This window comes from Mytilus trossulus, chromosome 10 (assembly GCF_036588685.1).
Source record: "Mytilus trossulus isolate FHL-02 chromosome 10, PNRI_Mtr1.1.1.hap1, whole genome shotgun sequence".
In the NCBI taxonomy this organism is placed as follows: Eukaryota; Metazoa; Mollusca; class Bivalvia; order Mytilida; family Mytilidae; genus Mytilus; species Mytilus trossulus.
The window spans coordinates 60,680,712-60,702,076 of record NC_086382.1 but is presented as its reverse complement, the minus strand read 5'-3'; the positions used below and the strand labels follow the sequence as shown (position 1 = coordinate 60,702,076).

At 31.4% G+C, this 21,365-nt stretch overlaps 1 protein-coding gene across 1 annotated transcript in view; it reads right to left on the bottom strand.

The window, feature by feature from the left end:
• The window catches only part of LOC134688306 (protein kinase C-binding protein NELL1-like), a 110,592-nt gene that overhangs the window by 10,651 nt on the left and 78,576 nt on the right, over positions 1–21,365 (bottom strand). Inside the window, exons 14-16 of the mRNA XM_063548881.1 lie at positions 10,991–11,116; positions 8,585–8,680; positions 1,377–1,517 (exon numbers count right to left, since the gene is read on the bottom strand). Coding sequence (XP_063404951.1) covers positions 1,377–1,517; positions 8,585–8,680; positions 10,991–11,116 — 363 coding nt within the window. The remainder of the gene's footprint in view (positions 1–1,376; positions 1,518–8,584; positions 8,681–10,990; positions 11,117–21,365) is intronic.

The following is a 21,365-nucleotide window of genomic DNA, read 5'->3' as shown; positions in this document are numbered from 1 at the left end:
CTTGTATTATTTTAATTTTAGTTTCTTGTGTACAATTTGGAAATTAGTATGGCATTCATATCACTGAACTAGTATATATTTGTTTAGGGGCCAGCTGAAGGACGCCTCCGGGTACGGGAATTTCTCGCTACATTGAAGACCTGTTGGTGACCTTCTGCTGTTGTTTTTTATTTGGTCGGGTTGTTGTCTCTTTGACACATTCCCCATTTCCATTCTCAATGTTATTGTATTAGTAAACCAATTCGATAATCTTGCAAATCAGCACAAAACCATGAAACCCATATTTTCCAACCCTAGATAAATTCGGTCAAGTCAAAGACCAGACAATTAGTCTTGATCAATTTACCGTTATATAACAATCGGTATCAAGGTCTATGTGTAACATTAACCTTGATGTCATCTATCTTGCTTACAGAGTGTCTTGACATTGGTATTAATATCTTCTTCAAATACACTTTATTATGTGACTTGATTGGAAAAAAAATGAATAGTTTCTTAGAGCATCATTTGCATTGCTAATCAATCTTAATATGACGTTCTCATGACAAGAGAATACTTATAAAGGATAATTATAAAATATTTTGTCCTTGGCTTGAACATTACAATACATGTCATCAAGTCTAAGGATTTATAGAACAAAGGTGTACACGCTGAAATAGCCCGCTTTACTGACCATGATTAATATAATGTTGAAAGTCTTAAAATATAAAGATTTTACAACAAGTATCACACAAACTTAACATTATCAATGATCCATGACAATAAGATCAAAGTCATATAAACCATGCAAGACAGAAATGTACATCTTACAATTATTCCCTACATCAATTATAGCTGACCATTCACTTACTGTATCAAAGAAACTGATCAAACCATTAAAAACAACTTACCATACAAAGACTTATGAAGTTATGAACCAAGAGGTCAAGGTCAAATGATACATGCAAGTAAACCCTAAAATCATTCTATAAATCAAATATAGTTCACGTATTGTTTCTACTATCTATGAAACAGACTTAACCAGGACAATAAAACATTGACCAATGAACCATGAAAATGAGACCAAGGAGATATGATAGCCATTAGGTTTTAAATTGTTCCAAGGGACGTAACTAGTAAAATGAATATTTGATCAGAACTTATTTTGGATGACTTTGCTGATTAAAATCTATGATACAAATCTATGGACAACTGGACAGACACCTGTTAATTATATGTCCCTGCTAAACATTGGCAGGGGACAATAGCAAGAAAAGACTCCAATACTTATCAAATTTCCAGTTGCTATACCTTATGTTAAAAACCTGCATTTACAATACCCAGATTGATATTATCTAACCAGTTGCTATGGTAATCTTATTTTTATATTAACATACCCAAACATAGACTTCCAAAGTTATTATCTGGCCAGGTACTATGGTAACCTTCTAGACAATCACACTGGTACCAGCCTGGAGTATTGATACACACACTGTTCACTGTACATTTAGATATACCAATGGCACATTCATCAATGTCTGAAAAGAAATAATGGATATAAAAAGCGAATTTCTCCTAGTAAAAAATTCTAGAAAGTCCCTAATTAAATGGCAAAATCAAAAGCTTTAACACATCAAAGGAATGGACAACAACTGTCATTATAGTCATGACTTTGTGCAGGCATTTTCTTAAGTTGTATTAAATGGTGGATTAAACCTGGTTTTATAGCTAGCTAAACCTCTCACTTATAAAACAGTAATAAATAATTTTAAACAAGTTATGTGGTGATGTTCTAATACAGTAAAATAAACATATTTCCTTGTATTGTTTCTATCTGTTAATTACAGTGTAAGTGTATTAGGTCACAATCCAAATAATTGGTAAAAATTGTCATTAAAGGGCAATAACTCCTGCAAGAGGTTAACTGACAATTTCAGGGTTCTGATGCCTGAAATGCTATAGTGTCTCCAATTTTTCTAGAGACCTTGTGATTTTCAAGCTATAACCATTTCTAACTGTCACATGGCATCTTAATAAAATTTCATGTTTGAAATATAGGAAGTTTCGAAATTCAAAATAAAAGAACTAAAAATATGTCAAAGGGCAATTTGTACTTTAACATGAGATTTAATAAGTTAGCTTTACCAACCCATATAGCTAATGACTACAAAATAAAGAATGGACATAAATGTGAAAACAAAGTACATTTTTACACCATAAGAATTTGAATTCACATTAAATGAAACAAATAGGTTATATTTTCAAATATTCAAAAGAGACTTTAAATCAATGCATCCCATCAGAATTAAAATACTGTTTATTAAAGTTTCTTCTGCTTTGTTGCACAGGATAGGAAATTCCAAATCCAGACTGGAATAAGAACTGTTGCACTTCATGCTGGAGCTTCCAGGAAGTATAAAGACTATAATCTGTCAAATCTTACTGGACCATTACCCCTGGGTAACATTGCAAGATATTATTATGTAGATACTAAGTAAATTACAAGTGATATATTGACATAAACTCAAGGTCAAGGAAAGGTTATTCTGACTCACTCTAAAAATGGCTAACAAAATTTAGTTCCAAAAACAACAAAAAATACCTGATGATTCATACAAAATTTGATTGCAAAATAACAGAAGTCTAAGATTTGACAGAATTTTGTGGAAATGATTGATTTTATTCTTGTCTTATAGACAAACATTCTGCAACAGTGTCTGGACGATTTTCTCCCTAGCCAATATAATTATTACTTGTAAGGCAGTCCGCTACAATCATATCAGACTTATCTTATAGTAAATATTTCATCAAATATGGAATAATGGATGTTTACAATTATGACTCATCATGAAGGACATCAAGTGCTGCCATACTAGGAATCAGATTTTGTAACAGTTCATAATTTATTGGTAGAGGGAGCTTGCAATAAAAAACATTGAAAGATTACAAACTAAAAGCCAAAACTATAGACTGAACAATACCTAAGAAAGAAAGAAACTTACAGAACAAGACAACATTGTTTCTCTTTGCAATGAATAATTCTAGGTATTCAAAAGGAGTAGGGTAACATCAATACTGTCAGAGACACATTCTATTCAAAATTTGTGAAATACAATTATAAATGTATAGAGTGCTTTTAAAAGCATTAATAGGCTTTTGTTTTACTTTAAATTATGATATCTGGAAAACATATCTAAATTTAGAAAAGAATAATGTGTTATTATTGCAATGCACATTTCAATTTCAATTATATATATATAGCTCTTATATTTTTGTGCAAGTTCTTCCAAGTCACAAGGGGGAGAAATTTCAGCAACTCCGTGGTATTTGGAACTGCAAGGGTCAGTTTAAGCTTTACTGAATAAAGAGTAATGCATCACAAGTAATAAAACAGTATCAGAAGAACTCTGATGTCTAAGATCCCTTCATTCATATATCATTAGGGTAAAAATACCAATGCGTGATATTCTGAACAAAGTGTATCAATTAGAACCAAGAATATCAATGAAACTTCTTTAGTGCACATTTACAAGTGTTCTTCTGTAGAAGTGGCTTGTGTCTTCAAGAAAGAGTCAATGTATAAGAGCATTAGAATAAGGATGACAAAATTAGATTTTTATGATGCTGGCTAGACATATGTAAACTTGACACTCTAAATACAAAATAAAGAGATGTGGTATGATTGCCAATAAGACAACGTAATACTTCACACTCTTTAGCTTGTATAATTTTTTACATTACTTTGTAAAAAATGACTGAATACTTAATCTGCAGTTTCTCAGAATATTGAAAATATGCACTTTTGGTAATCATAATATAATAATTTGAATATCTATTACATTAGTAAATGTTGTAAATTTTCCATTGAAATAGACAAGAGTAAGGCAGATATGATGTTTTAAGACTTGTTCCAAGTCAGGAGCCTCTGGCCTTTGTAAGTCTTGTATTATTCTAATTTTATTTTCTTGTGTACAATTTGGAGTTTAGTATGGCGCTCATTATCACTGAACTGGTATATTTTTGTTTAGGGTCCAGTTCAAGGATATGCCTCTGGGTGCAGGAATTTCTCGCTACATTGCAAATGGCATACTGGTAATGATTTCTTTACACTAAATCCAGTGGATTTTGGATGTGTACTGATTGATATTTTAGTTATAGATACAAATAATCACAGAACAAGTTGATGGCATCAAAATACATTGTATATAAGTTCCATACATAATTGGAACATGAATGGCATTATTGTCGATCAAAAACAAATTCATCAGTGAGTGCTTAATCCTGTTTGGCTGTCACAGATTAAGGATCAGATACATTGACAATCATGTTATTCAAATAAAATTATGATTTCAGTTATATAAAACAGAAGTTTAGAATGGTATCATTAGTAAGTTATTTTCAGTTTTAGTCTTATTTGCAATAATTTTACCGGTTACTCTTTTCTATGGCCATAATCAGGATAAAATGTTACCAATATTTGAAAGCAATTTTAAGGCTTCAAACAATTTATCTGATGTAGATGATGTCAGTATCAAACTTCTGGACAATCTTTTTATAAATATCTAAAAGAAAAACTGGTAAAATGGAAATAGGTCTTAATTTTCTTGTTATACAAAATCGTGATTTTCTTGACACAGTTTGTGATGTAATGTATGCTGAGATTAGGAAAAAAGATTTTCTATATCCATTAAAAAGGTCTCTTTTGTATTCATCAATATGCATTAGAATGGTTGAAGTATTGTAATTATCATCTCTTTATCCAATCCTTTTGATCTTTTATACATTAGCAATAAATAGAAGTGCTTGTCTCAGTGCTTTCAAAATGGTGGGTGTAAAAGAGACACTTATTTACAAGACACTCTTAGGTAAAATCTATAAATAGAATATATTAGTGCACATGCTGAAATGCCTGGTTTATTGGCATGGTTCTTTTAATTTTATATTGAAAATCTTTAAGATTAAGGACCATCTACGGGTTCATGGTCATAACCAATGAAGTCAAGGTCATTCTTTAAACAAAATATATTTGACCCTTTACTTATACTTGTAGTATATGAGAAATAGACTTAATTCAGAAAACTTTACATTGATCAACTATTGAAATGAGAACACATACAAGTTTCAGACAATATGAGACATTTATCTGATAAAATATACAGCTCTTTGTCCTTCTGAAATATGAAGCTTCAAACAAATGCTTAATCAAGGGCTACAGTACCCCTGTGATTCAAACGTCTTACAATCTACAACCAATTTTCATAGGCAAGATAAAATTGAACATCACAATAACTAGATGAAACTGTTTAAGTGTACTAAAAAAATGTCATATGCCAGAAAGCAATTAAAACCAGATGCTTCGCAGGGGCTTTATACGACCGCAGAGGTTGAACCCTGAACGGTTGGGGCAAGTATGGACACAACATTCAAGCTGGATTCAGCTCTAAATTTGGATTGTGATTAAATAGTTGACACAGCATAGGTTTCTGACACAGAATGAATGTGTTCTAATGAACTTAAAATTTTTGTTTTCTCTTAGAGCAATTCACTATGCTGTTCAATATTAATCCTCTCAAAATAATTTTTGAAGAAATTTTCTTTTTATTTATGAAATTTCAAATGAGAAAAATTGAACCCAATTTTTTAATCACATCCCCCTTTCCCTTATTCCAAAACTAATCTCAATTAAAATATTCTAATGGAGTTTGCAACAATAACTACTCATTTAAATACATCATAAAATAAACTGTAAATAAAATGTAAAAAAACTGCTTGTTATCACTGAATGGTAAAGATTATTTAAATTTATCAGTTGGTAGTAAAAAGTGAATATACATTGTATATTGTATATAACAAAGATTCAAGTTGATTCTGGACAAAGAAAGATAACTCCAATTAAAAAAAAATCTTGCAATAAGATATTTCTTGCTTACTATTTTGGACAAAGAAAGATAACTCTAATTAAAAAAAAATTTGCTATTTCACAATATTGTGAAATTAGATATTTCTTGCCATTGCACAATACTGTGCAATTGAAAAGACTTGCTATTCCACAATACTTAATATAATAATTTTAGATCCTGATTTGGACCAACTTGAAAACTGGGCCCATAATCAAAAATCTAAGTACATGTTTAGATTCAGCATATCAAAGAGGCCCAAGAATTTAATTTTTGTTAAAATCAAACTTAGTTTAATTTTGGACTCTTTGGACCTTAATGTAGGCCAATTTGAAAACGGGACCAAAAATGAAGAATCTACATACACAGTTAGATTTGGCATATCAAAGAACCCCATTTATTCAATTTTTGATGAAATCAAAAAAGTTTAATTTTGGACCCCGATTTGGGCCAACTTGAAAACTGGGCCAATAATAAAAAATCTAAGTTCATTTTTAGATTCAGCATATCAAAGAACCCCAAGGATTCAATTTTTGTTAAAATCAAACTAAGTTTAATTTTGGACCCTTTGGACCTTAATGTAGACCAATTTGAAAACGGGACCAAAAGTTAAGAATCTACATACACAGTTAGATTCGGCATATCAAAGAACCCCAATTATTCAATTTTGATGAAATCAAACAAAGTTTAAATTTTGGACCCTTTGGGCCCCTTTTTCCTAAACTGTTTGGACCAAAACTCCCAAAATCAATACCAACTTTCCTTTTATGGTCATTAACCTTGTGTTTAAATTTCATAGATTTCTATTTACTTATACTAACGTTATGGTGCGAAAACCAAGAAAAATGCTTATTTGGGTCCCTTTTTGGCCCCTAATTCCTAAACTGTTTGGATCTTAACTCCCAAAATCAATACCAATCTTCCTTTTGTGGTCATAAACATTATATTTAAATTTCATTGATTTCTATTTACTTAAACTAAAGTTATTGTGCGAAAACCCAGAATAATGCTTATTTGGGCCCTTTTCTGGCCCCTAATTCCTAAACTGTTAAAACCAAAACTCCCAAAATCAATCCCAACCTTTCTTTTGTGGTCATCAACCTTGTGTCAAAATTTCATAGATTTCTATTAACTTAAACTAAAGTTATAGTGCGAAAACCAAGAAATGCTTATTTTGGCCCTTTTTGGCCCCTAATTCCTAAAATGTTGGGACCAAAACTCCCAAAATCAATACCAACCTTCCTTTTATGGTCATAAACCTTGTGTTAAAATTTCATAGATTTCTATTCACTTTTACTAAAGTTAGAGTGCGAAAACTAAAAGTATTCGGACGACGACGACGACGCCAACGTGATAGCAATATACGACGAAAATTTTTTCAAAATTTGCGGTCGTATAAAAACATAAGGCATCTACATATAGTATGAAATTTAACTATATGCAAAATGCAAATAGTGTTGCAGCAGCCATAAAGTTCTTATGTCAGCCACATTCCATTACATTCACTGCAGGCTTGACAAAAATATCAGCTGCAACTTATATCCTTATAAGGAAACAGTTTGCAAGTGTAGAAAGTTGAACATGACTCATAGTTCTAAAGAAGTACATGTTCCTGCAATATGACAGATAATTCTTATTACCAAACTTGCATAATATTTGATGAAATAGCAAATTAAAGTCTAGAGAACTGTCTTAAATAGTTATGTAATTCCTTCATCAATTCAATTTTATTTATTCCTTTTACAGATTAAATGTAGAGAATGTCTGATATATAATTCAATGGGAATGACTTTTATATATTGGTATTATTATTGAAATGAAAAATGTTTAGTTCAAATATGACCTTGTTTACTTACTTAATGGAGAGTTTGATTGATGTGAATCAAGTTCTGTAATAAACAGTTTGTAGGAACTGATCATTTACATATCAGTTTGCAATTTTTAGTTTAAATTACTTGAAATTTTAAAGTGGTAAGATGAGGAACATCAATAAAGTGTTGTGACTTTGATATGTATTTGATCATTTTTATCATACATGTATTTAGAGATTATTGTTTGCTTTTCATCTGCAAGGTTCAGGGTATTCTATTTTTTTTTCTATTTTTCTTAAATTTGAAAATTTGACTAAAAGGTAAAATATTTAAGGCTGAGCCCAAAAGTCTTTTTGATGCTAAAAAATAACAGTTCATTCTAGATTTCTTTTGGTTACTTTTTCATTGGAAATCTCCTTATAATATTCTTTATACAGTATAGGCAGGTATTACAACATTAAGGAAACACTGTCATTTACCTGAAATTCTTAATGATAACAAACTTTGAATTAAAAAGTATATGTATCTATTTTTCTTTGCAACTGCTTTCAAATTCATTCCAACTGGATGATTCCAGTGTATTTTTCTCAATTTGAATATTTATCATTAGCTGTTTTACAAAAATATGTAATATTTAGATGTGTTATCATCTGCTTTTGCTTCAGTATCGTATATGGTCAAAAATTTCCCCCAACTTTCTGAATGTGGTACATTCAAATTTTAAAGACATTTTGTAATACCAATTTATATAGCCATGGTTACACAATTATGTTAACAATTAATAGCAATGTAACCATTGGCAACAATCATGCAGACCACAATTGATTCAAATATATCCATGGTGATACTAAGCTTGGTTACCTGAAGTAATATTGATGTAATCATAGCAACACTTACCTAGCTCACAATTTATACCAATGTATCCATGGCGACACTCACAGACATTTGGGGAAACACACTTCCCACCGTTCAAACAACCACCTGGACAAACAGCTGAAATATGAAGGAACAAAATAAGGACTAACACATAGGAGTTTACATGATATAAAAGTGAAATATCATTTATTTTTAAAACATCTACACTAAACTACAGAGAACCATCAAACCTCCATTGTGCTGGTAAACTTTATTCTTTAAATTTTAGAATTTTCTCATTGATTTTTGTTATGTCACATGAACAGTGTAGTAATCACTGTTCCATTGTTTTGCTGATGCCAAGTAATTGCAAAAGCTCACACTGGCCATTGTGACAGGTGAGCAGCCTCTGACAGTTGTGCAGTTGTACCCGTAACATATATGCACTGTATAGATCTGTTTATAATAAGATTACAACAGTTTTCCTTTAATCTGTGCTAGATGCCTAACAATTTGACAAGTCTAATTCATCTAAGACCATTTAGGAAGTCTATTCTATTTCAAACCTACAATGAAAATTTTCTAATGGTCTGTATAATTTGTGTCCAGGATAATTATAACATTAAAGCTACATTTTCTTCTCCTTACTCATTAAGATTGACACAAAGATATGGAATGTCCATTTCCCACTGCTAATGTGTAATCAGAGTTCAAATCAGCATCAATTCTGTCAAATGGACAGACAATTTGTAATATACATCTTTAGATCTTCTGATAGTGAAAATTGACTTTTTTTCCTCTGACAGAGCAATACCATAGTGCATTAGATTTCTAGATCAAAGAAATTAAATTCATGATCTTTTGACAGAATATCAATAAATTTGAAATATATCAAATTACTGTTAAAGAAATAGTTATGAATATCTGGAATAAACCTTAAAAGATAAAATCAACTATTTTACTTCAATAATTACTCCATGAAATGACTTGTCAGTTTATCTATATTCCAGTTTTAAATACCTTTTCAAATGTTTATCTCATTTACGCCTAAGTTCTATGGATAACTGCAATTACTTGCATAAATTGTAAACATACAATTTAGTATAACTTTTAAATAATACCTCTGACTATGGGCCTAAAACAAATTATCAACTCAATGTACACAGTAAACAGGCAGTAACATACCATAATACTAGTAGTCAAACCAAATGTAAACAGACAGTAGCTTACCTTTATAAACACAACATATATAAACAGTAACTTACCTTGATAAGCACTACAAATGTAAACAGACAGTAACTTACCTTTATAAACACAAATATTGTAAACAGACAGTAGCTTACCTTATAACACAACAAATGTAAACAGACAGTAGCTTACCTTTATAAACACAACAAATGTAAACAGACCATACCTTACCTTTATAAACACAAACTGATTGTAAACAGACAGTAACTTACCTTTAAAAACACAACAAATGTAAACAGACGGTAACTTACCTTGATAAACACAACAATTGTAAACAGGGAGTAAACAATTTATCAACTCAATGTATCAGGTAAACAGACAGTAACTTACCATAATACTAGCAGTGAAACCAAATGTAAACAGACAGTAACTTACCTTTATAAACACTTCAAATGTAAATAGACAGTAACTTACCTTGATAAACACTACAAATTTAAACAGACAGTAACTTACCTTTATAAACACTACAAATGTAAACAGACAGTAACTTACCTTTATAAACACTACAAATGTAAACAGACAGTAATTTACCTTGACATCAAACTGAATTGTAAACAGATAGTTACTTACCTTGACAATCAAACTCAATGTAAACAGACAGTAACTTACCTCGACAATCAAACTCAATGTAAACAGGCTTTAACTTACCTTGATAAACACTACAAATGTAAACAGGCTTTAACTTACCTTGATAAACACTACAAATGTAAACAAACAGTAACTTACCTTGACATCAAACTGAATTGTAAACAGGTAGTTACTTACCTTGACATCAAACTGAATTGTAAACAGGCAGTTACTTACCTTGACAATCAAACTCAATGTAAACAGACAGTAACTTACCTTGACAATCAAACTCAATGTAAACAGGCTATAACTTACCTTGATAAACACTACATTAGTGAACAGACAGTTACTTACCTTAAAATCAAATGGAAAAGTAAACAGACAGTTACTTACCTTGACATCAAACTGAATTGTAAACAGACAGTTACTAACCTTGTCATCAAACTGAATCAATTGTAAACAGACATTTTCTTACCTTGACATCAAACAATTGTAAACAGACAGTTACTTACCTTGACATCAAACAATTGTAAACAATCAGTTACTTACCTTTAAAAACACTACATTTGTAAACAGACAGTTACTTAATGAGATACTAGTAATTGAACTCAAGGTAAGGTTACAGTAACTTACATTCACAATCATAACCATCACCAGAATATCCTTTTTTACATTGACAACTGTAGCTAGTGTATGTACTGTGGCACACAGCATTCTCGTGGCAATCATGGTCTCCAGTTAAACAAACATCATGTGGGTCTGAAATACACATAAAAATAACAAAATCACACACTAGACTTTACTGAAAACACAAGCCTGCTATGTAGCACACACACATTCTTAAAATCAACATGGGCAAAGTAAAGATATGAAAAAGGACGGAAGTTATCACATCAATCTATATAATTGTTGGCTGCTTTATCAGCTAGTACAAACACAGAACCCTTATTAAGTAATGTTTGTGAATTTAGTTTATATATAATTCTAGGCATATTATAAACCCATTTATTAATCACTTATTAGAACCAAATAAAATTGAGAATGGAAATGGGGAATGTGTCAAAGAGACAACAACCTGACCAAATAAAAAAACAACAGCAGAAGGTCACCAACAGGTCTTCAATGTAGCGAGAAATTCCCGCTCCCGGAGGCGTCCTTCAGCTGGCCCCTAAACAAATATATACTTGTTCAGTGATAATGAACACATTCTGTATTTGCCTGTCCCAAGTCAGAAGCCAGTAATTCAGTGGTAATTAGGGGTTGCTCACCGTTTTTCACCTTTTTTTTGTCAGGCCATTCAGGTTTAATGTCGTTTCAATTGTTTGATATCTTTTCATGTTGGAACCTTTTGTAACTGACTATGATATAGACTACAGGTTTTTCTCATTGTTGAAGGCTGTACAATGAACATTCTTTTCTTAAATTTACATCAATGAAATCTGGAGGATAGTTGCTTCATTAACAGTTACACACCACATCTCCTTATTTCAATATCAGCCCAACCCAAATTGTGTACCAAGCTATCATTACCATGTTGTGGGGTGTCCTTCTTTCTTTGTACTTGTCTTGTATGTGGGGTTGGTTGTACTGTTCTATCTGTTGTTATTCCCGTTAACCTTTTTTATGTATCATTAACTGGACTATACATATCAAGCATATGCTCCGCAGGGCACAGCTTTATACAAATGCAAAGGTCGAACCCTGAACAGTTGGGGCGAGTATGGACACAACATTTAAGCTTGATACAGCTCTGAATTTAGATTGTGATTAAATACTTGACACAACATAGGTTTCTGACACAGAATGAATGTGGTCTAAGAACTTAAACTTAAAAACTTAAAATTTTTAAATTGGACATTTACCTATTATGGTCCAATATTAAAAATCTAAATACATGGTTAGATTCAGCATATCATAAAACTCAAAGAGTTCAATTTTTGATGAAATTAAATAATGTTCATTTTAAGACCCTTTAGACCTCAATGTGGACCAATTTGATAACCGGGCATAACATTAGAATTCTAAATGCATGGTAAGATTCAGCATATTGAAAAACCCCATATATTCAATTTTTGTTAAAAACAAAGTTTAATTTTAGATCCTTTGGACCTTAATGTAGACCAATTTGAACACAGGACCAAAAATTAAGAATCTAAATACACAGTAAGATTTGGCATATCAAAGAACTCCAATAATTAATTTTTTTATGAAATCAAACAAAGTTTAATTTTGGACCTTGTTGGCCCCTAATTCATAAAACTCCCAAAATCAATCCCAACCTTCCTTTTATGCTCATAAACCTTGTGTTTAAATTTCATAGATTTCTATTTACTTATACTAAAGTTATAGTGCGAAAACCAAATGTCTTCAGACAATGTTGACGAGGACTACGCCGCCAATGTGATACCAATATACGACCAAAAATGTTTGCGGTCGTATAAAAAGGGGGAGGGGGACAAAGAAGTTTCCATACAGGTTCGGAGATATAATACTACATGCAACTATCTCCCACTAGATTCTTCTTAAATATTTGATCATTTTATGCACTGAAAATGACAAAACTTTGGTAAAGAAATTGTGGAGGTGCCAAATTGTTTCAGGATATCTTGAAATTGAATCATAGAGAAATTTAAATATTTTAGGATATCTCAGTTTGAATCATCCAGGTCCTTTTATATATATCCTTAAATCCTATAATTTTGACTAAATGTGTACCTAGCTTCGTACAAAACACTTATTTCACATCAAGCATTTTCACAACATTATTGTGAACTTCCAGAAAACCCCTGTAGCTAGCCTATTTTACTTAAATATAAATTATGTAAGAATTTTATGCCCACTAGGAATCAAAATGTTATGTAGGAAAAAAGATATTTTTCAATGTATTTCAAGGTAAAATAATCTCATTTTGAAGTCTTATCTAACCCTTATTGAGAAAAGACAAGCAAAAACACATCAGCCACCCAGAATATACAGAAAGAATCTGAGTAGAGAACATGCTTGCGTCATTCAGAAAATCATAAGTGGAAAAGAGTTTAGGGGGTTACAGCTTAGTGAACAATTGAATGTGCAATAAATTAAATTTCTGTGACGTATTTGATGAATGAGTTCTGAATGGTAGGTATCCTACAAAACAATTATACTCAAAGTACATACAATCATTGCCAAGGTCTTTAATGATATATAATAAGTATTAGGCCATGTCAAATTAATGTTTAACATTATCCTTGTCTTATGAAGTATGATAAGTTTGGAAATATCAAATTTCTATAAATATAAATGTATGATAAAAAAATTTCTAAATAAATTATATATTTGTCAAGATTGTGGTGGTGAACATTTTTTTGTTATGTCCCCGGACTCAAAAGAGTTACTAAATACTAGAAATTGTGCATTAGTACTGTTACAAATTACTTTTGCAATTGTCTGCTTTAACAATCTCTTGAAATAAGTTTGTCAAAATTCTAATAACTGCCACAAATACTACGTAAACACTAAAGAAGTAAAATTGAACTATTCTGTAAAGGAATAAATAGACTATTAAATTGGATATTAAAAGAGGGCAGTGGAGGAAACTTATGTCAAAATCATTTATAATAATAAAAATATTTTCAAATTGTTTTTTGTAAAATTTAAAGGGTCTACCATTAAAATACAATATAATAGACTTTTATGTTTCCTACGTGATCAGAAAATATGATTTATCAGAAGCTTCAATACTATAATGTAAGTAAAAGTTATGACAAAATATTCCTTTTAAAAATCAAAGGAAAAAATAATAATTTGGAATGATGGGAGACAACTCTAATCTTTCCTCCCTCTTATCTCCCTTTTTGTATCTACTTTTGGTGAAATTATTTGCAATTTAGCAGAACTTTTCATATATCAAATGAAGACAAAAAGTATTATTTCTTTAGGGATCCTACACAGCCTTTTAGTGTTATTGCAACAATTACAAATAAGATGGTATATAATGGAAGGTCTACAAAACTCCAATTCCTATTTGACTTATTCAAAAACTTTGCAAATATCTTTTATAGTTTATAGTTGTATTCAACTTCAAGTCTTAAGAGGAAGCTATGTTATTGTTTTCTTTAGGACAACATAATAAACCCATTAAGTATTTGTCAATGGATATTATGTTGGAAGAGAATACCCATAAAATTGAGAATGGAAATGGGAATATGCCAAAGAGACAACAACCCGACCAAATGGCAGACAACAGCCAAAGGCCACCAATGGGTCTTCATCACAGTGAGAAAATCATGCACACGGAGGTGGTCCTGAGCTGGTCCTAAATAATATTGTGTACTAGCTCAGTGAAAATGGATGTCACACTCCACAACATATTTAAATGAACTCAATTGAAAAAACATGCAAGACTAACAAAGGCAACAGGCTCCTGATTTGGGTTAGATGCAAAAATGCAGTGGGGTTAAACATGTTTTCTGAGATCGCACCCCCACCCCCCTTCTATACCTCTAGCCTATATATCTGTCAACCCATTCTGCAGTTATGTTACGGTTAATTCTGGCATACACTTTCATCTATTTAACACTGATTACTCAAATTCATTAACTAATATCCTTCAGTTAATCCATCTAATACTGGTAAATCAATTCCAATGATTGCTAAACATCAAAGACAGATGTCAGTTAAGGAACATAAAAAACAAGGTAGACTATTTTTTATGTACCTGTTAAAGGTGAAAGTCAGGTGAAAAAAGATCAAAGGAAACAAGATAATACAAATACAAATATTATATAATTTGTTGATAAGGCCAATTACTAAGGAACAATTAAGACTAAAATTAGAATCATATGAAACCTATTATCGCAGCAAAAAAGCAATTCAGAAAGTTGGTAATTTCTTTCATGTGGTTTTGCATTTTGTCTATTAAGTAATCTCCAACCTGTATTGTAATTTGCTATGAAGTTTGAGTACACAATTTACTGTTTTGTTTTCACTTTCCGTGGCTTTGGTTTACAGTCATTGAAAGGTTTGCATTAATGTAATGCTGAACAGGTGGGTTACGGAACAGATATTTTATTTGAAAAACATATTCCTAATATCCTTGGGTTGATGAACTTGACAATAATCTCAAGTAATTTAATTTGTGTATGCTTTTATATAATATCCAGTGGCAAATACTTCATGCATATTCAGGATAAGAATAAAAAATACAAAGTAAATTCAAAAGATAGGTTCAAATAATTGGAAACTTAGTTTTCTAGCCTCCAAAAAGGCAACCTACAGACCAATAAAATTGTTGCTGAAAGGGTTCTCTAAAGTACAGAGAGTGTGGCACGCTCCATACAAGAGGTATCAGATTTAACTTGCCTATTCCAACTGGATGTGGCTGTATATCAATAAACAGTGGCTGATCTACAATTTGCATTGACTGCCTTACAGGGGCTTGCTCCATTCAAGTCTCAGTGATTCGCTATATAATCACTCTGTCCCTCCCCCCTAAGTCCGCCTCTAAAAATACAACACAGCCAAGAAAACAGACCCCTTTCCAGCACAAGTTTTACATACTGGATAGAACCTAGAAAAGTGGTGGTCCTAAGGATATGACTACCAAAAGTTGCCAAGGACCATCACATTTTTAGTATTTTGCAATAGAAATAATAGTGACCATAATTTTTTTCTCAAGGATCACCAGAGGAAAACAGGTCTTTGAAGAAGTGCAGATATGGACATGTATATCTAACCACAGTTTATACTTACAACAACAGAAATGTAATCAACAGGTTGTGAAGATGTCAATGAGTTAAGCAATATTTTTATGCTGATACTATATATATAGTGGGTAAATTCTTAACAAAGAATACTGCTTAGCAGTGTGAACAAATGAATTAACCTCTGCAATGATCCCATAAAACTGGCCTATTAATGTCAGATACACTAATACAATAGGTAAGCTTTGTGAAGAAATTGACTCCCCACAAAAGACAAAACAACAGGGATCTATTACTAGGTGTAGTAGTGTTATAATTCAGTGGCAGATCAAGTCAATTTAAAAAAGGGGAGGGGAGGGTTTCCAACCCAGTATATAATACAGTAGAAGTTCCCAGAGATGGATTAAGGGGGGCAGGTGCCTGGGCCCCCTTTTTTTGGGACAAATTGGTTGCTTTTATATGGAATCACTGAACTATGACTGGAGCGGGCCCTCTCTTATGCAGTCAGTGCGCCCCATCTTCTGTTCAAATTATTTGACAATCTTTCCATTGCCACAGTATTGTCATATGTTAAAGTATCTACCTGTATTATTGTCTCTGTTACTGTGCAGTTCACAGCTTTAAGAGAGAGTAAATAAAAGGGGAGAGAAACAAAGGCATGTGTTCTCATATTTTAATAAGACATCTACTGATCTGAATACAACTTGCCATCTCCAACAATACTTTAATTATAGATCTATGTGCAAGTGTGAAGGTTTCAAGTATGAAAAGGCAAAATAAAATTGGATGATGAATAGGTCAAGGGAGATAATTCAACAATTAGATGGTAATTTTGAGCTGAATTGGCTACTACATGATTTCCTACAAGTTAACACACACCTATAATGTTATAGTAGTATCATTTCTGAGAAGGGGAATGAACAAACTAATGCCAAAAAGACTTTGTGGAATAAAAACATGCATTTTGATTTTAATTTATATTGAACAATAATGAAATCATAATTGTGACAAGGAAAATAATTTAGTTTTTTACCCTTCTAATTATTTTTTACAAAATGTGACCAATTAGAAATCAGAATTTCAATTGGCAATCTAGCAATTTATTACTATTATTTGGTTACACAGAGACATATAAACACAGTATATATGTCTCTGGGTTAAACAAAAGGACACTTTAAGAAAGTCAAGATAACTAAAAATGTTTATAATTGTTGATCATAGGGATATATGTTTTCTGTATTTGTCTACATATTCATACCATTGAGCATGTCATTGTAAAAACAAACAGCCAGTACATATACATTATAATATATTTTGTCTATTGATATTGGCTTAAGATTGAAGATAAATAGTTTCTTATGACTGTAACAGTGTTTGTTACTGTGTGAACCGAACCCATTCATAAATTCCCCAAGTCTATCTTTATATTGCTATAACAATTCAGACCTGTCTGTCCTACTCTTGTAACTTTTGACTGACCAGGACAACTGGACAAGAGTTTACCCATCCTATTCTGAGGTTAACTTCTTTCATCTTAATTAAGTTTGATGTGCATGAAAACCCACTGCAGACATTATAATGAACTAATGCAGACAGATAGCCATCAAATATTTACTTGTCAATTATTTGTCCTGAAATAGAGGTCAGTCTAATATTAATGGTCAGGGCAGAACATTTGATGATTCTGATGGCCAGTGAATAAACTTCCAAGTCAATACACATTAAGTACTAGTTTGAAAACTTCTAAAATACTGTCTGGTGCACACAACTGGAATTAATGATGCTATGCTAGCCTAGGGCTATTTATTTTTATTAATTGTAAGTAAATCAATTAATGTAATAGGTATAATAGAACTATCACTTCTGATTTTATTTGGTCTCTTTTTAATATTTCAGGAAGAGAAATGACAGTGCCCAATAACATCAAGATCTCTTTTCAAAGTACTACCTTTACTGTTTTGACTGAACCTTGTATGATGTCACATGCACTTTTCTCTGAAAAAAAATCTGATGAAAAAAGTTACCTTAAGATAACACTATACAGATATTTTTTTTTTATTTCAGTGTCAAGTGCCTGTGTTTTAAAAAGAAAAGAAAAAAAATAAATATCTAATCATCTCATTGATCTGGCATGTAACTATGACATTGCTATGATATCATAGACATTCTACTTTAAAAAGACAATTTTTGTTTCTTGTGTATAATTCGAGTTTAGTATGACGTCCATTATCACTGTACTAGTATGCATATTTTTAGGGGCCAGCTGAAGGACACCTAGTACAGGTGCGGGAATTCTCGCTACATTGAAGACCCATTGGTTGCCTTCGGCTGTTGTCTGCTCTGTGGTCTGGTGGTTGTCGCTTTGACATGTTCACCATTTCCTTTCTCAATTTTAAAAATTTAATACAAAAGTACCATAATTTTTTTTTTAAATGTTCTAATTGTGTTGTTTTAAATGAAAGAGATTCATATTTTAAATGGACTTGGGATACAATTTAAGGTATACTGGTAAAGATTATCCATCCTAGAACAAAAAGATTTGACTGGTATAATTATGTTCATTATATGAAGTTACTGTAATAGTTCCATGTTTGTGTAGTCCATGTTTCGGTAGATGCCCTTACCCCCATGTTTTCAGCTACTGACCATAATGTCACTTCAAAGACATATTTATGATGTTTAACCATCATCACCTTGCAGAATGGCCATGTGGTCAATTTCTGGAATTCTACACATAAACAGAGTAAGATATTTATACAAACATCTGTGCCACGATCCTAAATTCATTAGGATATAATGGTCTGTTATGATTGAATCGGAGGGAATAGAATATGGAGGTTCTAATTATTTAGCAACACCCATCAAATTCTTTTCATGTCCTGTTTGCTTTCTGACAGAGGAGATACCTAATTGTTCTAAGCATTAACTTTTTGGTCTTTTGATATTTTTGAATTGCTGATTTTGAGTCAATTTGAAGAAGACTTAAATTAATAATATTTCAGAATTTCATGACATATCAATATTTTCATGAAAACATATTGTATAATTAATTTTAGAAGTCCAGAGGTCATAATGGCAATTTTGTTTTTTAAAAGAATGTAAGAAAAGAAAAGTGAGTAGAGGCAAGAAAGAAGATCACAAAAAAAATATTGTGAAAAATTGAGAAAAGACAGAATTGTGATAAAAACATAAAGTAATTTGAAAAAAGCCCTTGACTTGTCCAACTCTCAAGGTAACTTAAAAAATGCAGATCTTAGCACTAACTGACTGATATTGAAATGTAATTATTGTAGTCCTCGTTATTTAGCAATTAATTTTAGCATGCATTAGTCACTTAGACCTTCAAGAACACTTCATACTTATTGAAAACACTGTAAAACTTAAATATTGCAAGAGCAAGAGCAGGAACACCTAAGTCATTTTTGTTGTAATACTTGAAATAAAGTGTTTACACAATTAACAGACACCAATTAACCAGATAGGTAATTCACTATTTCTTACATACCAAAGTATTAAAAAATGTTTATTTTCTAACTTAAAGGTCAGAATGTCTATGACCTACCACACATTAGGCCGCCCCAAAAAAAATCTTATAATCATTTCTTATTCTTTTTGCTTCTTTAGTTATTTTAAAGATATTGGATGATATAGACGAAATCTTTTATATTAAGTCATAATCTATTTATTAAAACAATGGCAAATTAAAGAATATTTTGTTAGGATGTATCTCACATGTCTGATACAGAATACATTTTGTATTTCAATCTAAAAACATTGCCCTTTTAAGAAGTAACAATCTAAAGTTTAAATTTCACCCTACAAAAATTACTAAAAATAACTCAATTTTTTCCTTAAAAAAATAGTATTATCTTTTAGGATTCATAGTTTGTTTTGCTCTTTTACTTGAAGTTTTTTCTTTCATAAATTTTTTTTTTCAAAATTGATGCAGAAAAAGGCAAGGTCAAAGCAATATATGTCCCAAAATATCGTAAAAAACAATAATGGATCGAATGTATCTCTGTTTCCTATTTAAAAATAACATAAATCAGATTTCAAGATATGAAAATTTTTCCTTGTCAAAACCACATTTCAAAACATCCTTTTTTGAAAATTCTTATATATTAATCAATCATATTTACAATGTACTTAGAAAGTAAATCTAATTAAAAAATACCATTAGCAAATCCATCTATTCTATTGCAAGTGTCAAATTTCCATGATTTATAATAATGAATTAACTTTAAAAATAATGTCTTCTTTCAAAAAGGTGCAAGATGTATACAGATTTTTTGCAACCTGTTGTTGCATATTATACGAAGAAACGTCTTCAGCTGTCAGAATTATCGCTGGATTACTTAAATGTAAATAAATTGCCTTCAAATTTTCTTTAATCCATTATTTTTTAACAAATAAACCAAGACGATGATTTTTGCAAGAGGCATTTAAAAATATTTATAAGATAAAGGCTGTACATTCCTGCATACTCAGCAAAATTACTCAATCAAAAGAAGATGCTATTTTTAATTTTATCTTAACAGTTATTTTTTACAACTTCCTGTAATTATTTTGTGTTACCAAGAGACAGAAAAAATCTCTAGGAATTTATAACATTACCTCACAGTAAAAGGTTAATCTTTAATCTTTGAATGTGATCAAATCTAAATAAAACAAATACTTAATCTAGACAGAAGCATGCCCTCACAACACTTAACTCAGGAGGAATCAAACAGTCATTTGCTACTCATCTATTTGCTATGCCTGTAAATTGTCCCTGCATGTATCAGGGAATGATCCTGAATCTAGGAAAGAGGGGAGGGGTGTATACAATGACTAAAAGAGAAAAAAAAACACTATTGCCTATTCATGGGGGCCAGTTTTTATTGGTGGTCGGAGGAAGCCAGAGTGCCTAGAGAAAACCACAAAAGTTCCACAGGAAAAACTAGTAATGATAGGGGATGGAGATTGGAGCAGAACACATCTGCCACATACAAGTCTTGTACTCACACCCTTAGTGTTGACAGACTATTGGAACAGTTGTTGAACTATACAGTCCACTCAGCCAGCCCTGCCCTTCATAATTTGATAAATTTTATGTACTAAATAGATACCTCATGTACAAGGAAGGCTACTGCACATAACACAACTGTGTAACAACACTGAATTTCCATAGAGATGGTCAAGTTAAACATTTGAAATTCAATTCTGTTATTCTTTTGCAGAGCATACATAACTTTAAATACTTTAGCCACCTCATACATTATTTTTGTTCTAGTTAAACTTTTGCCATTTGGGTGTCAATTTGTCAAGTATATTCTCATTGAAATAAA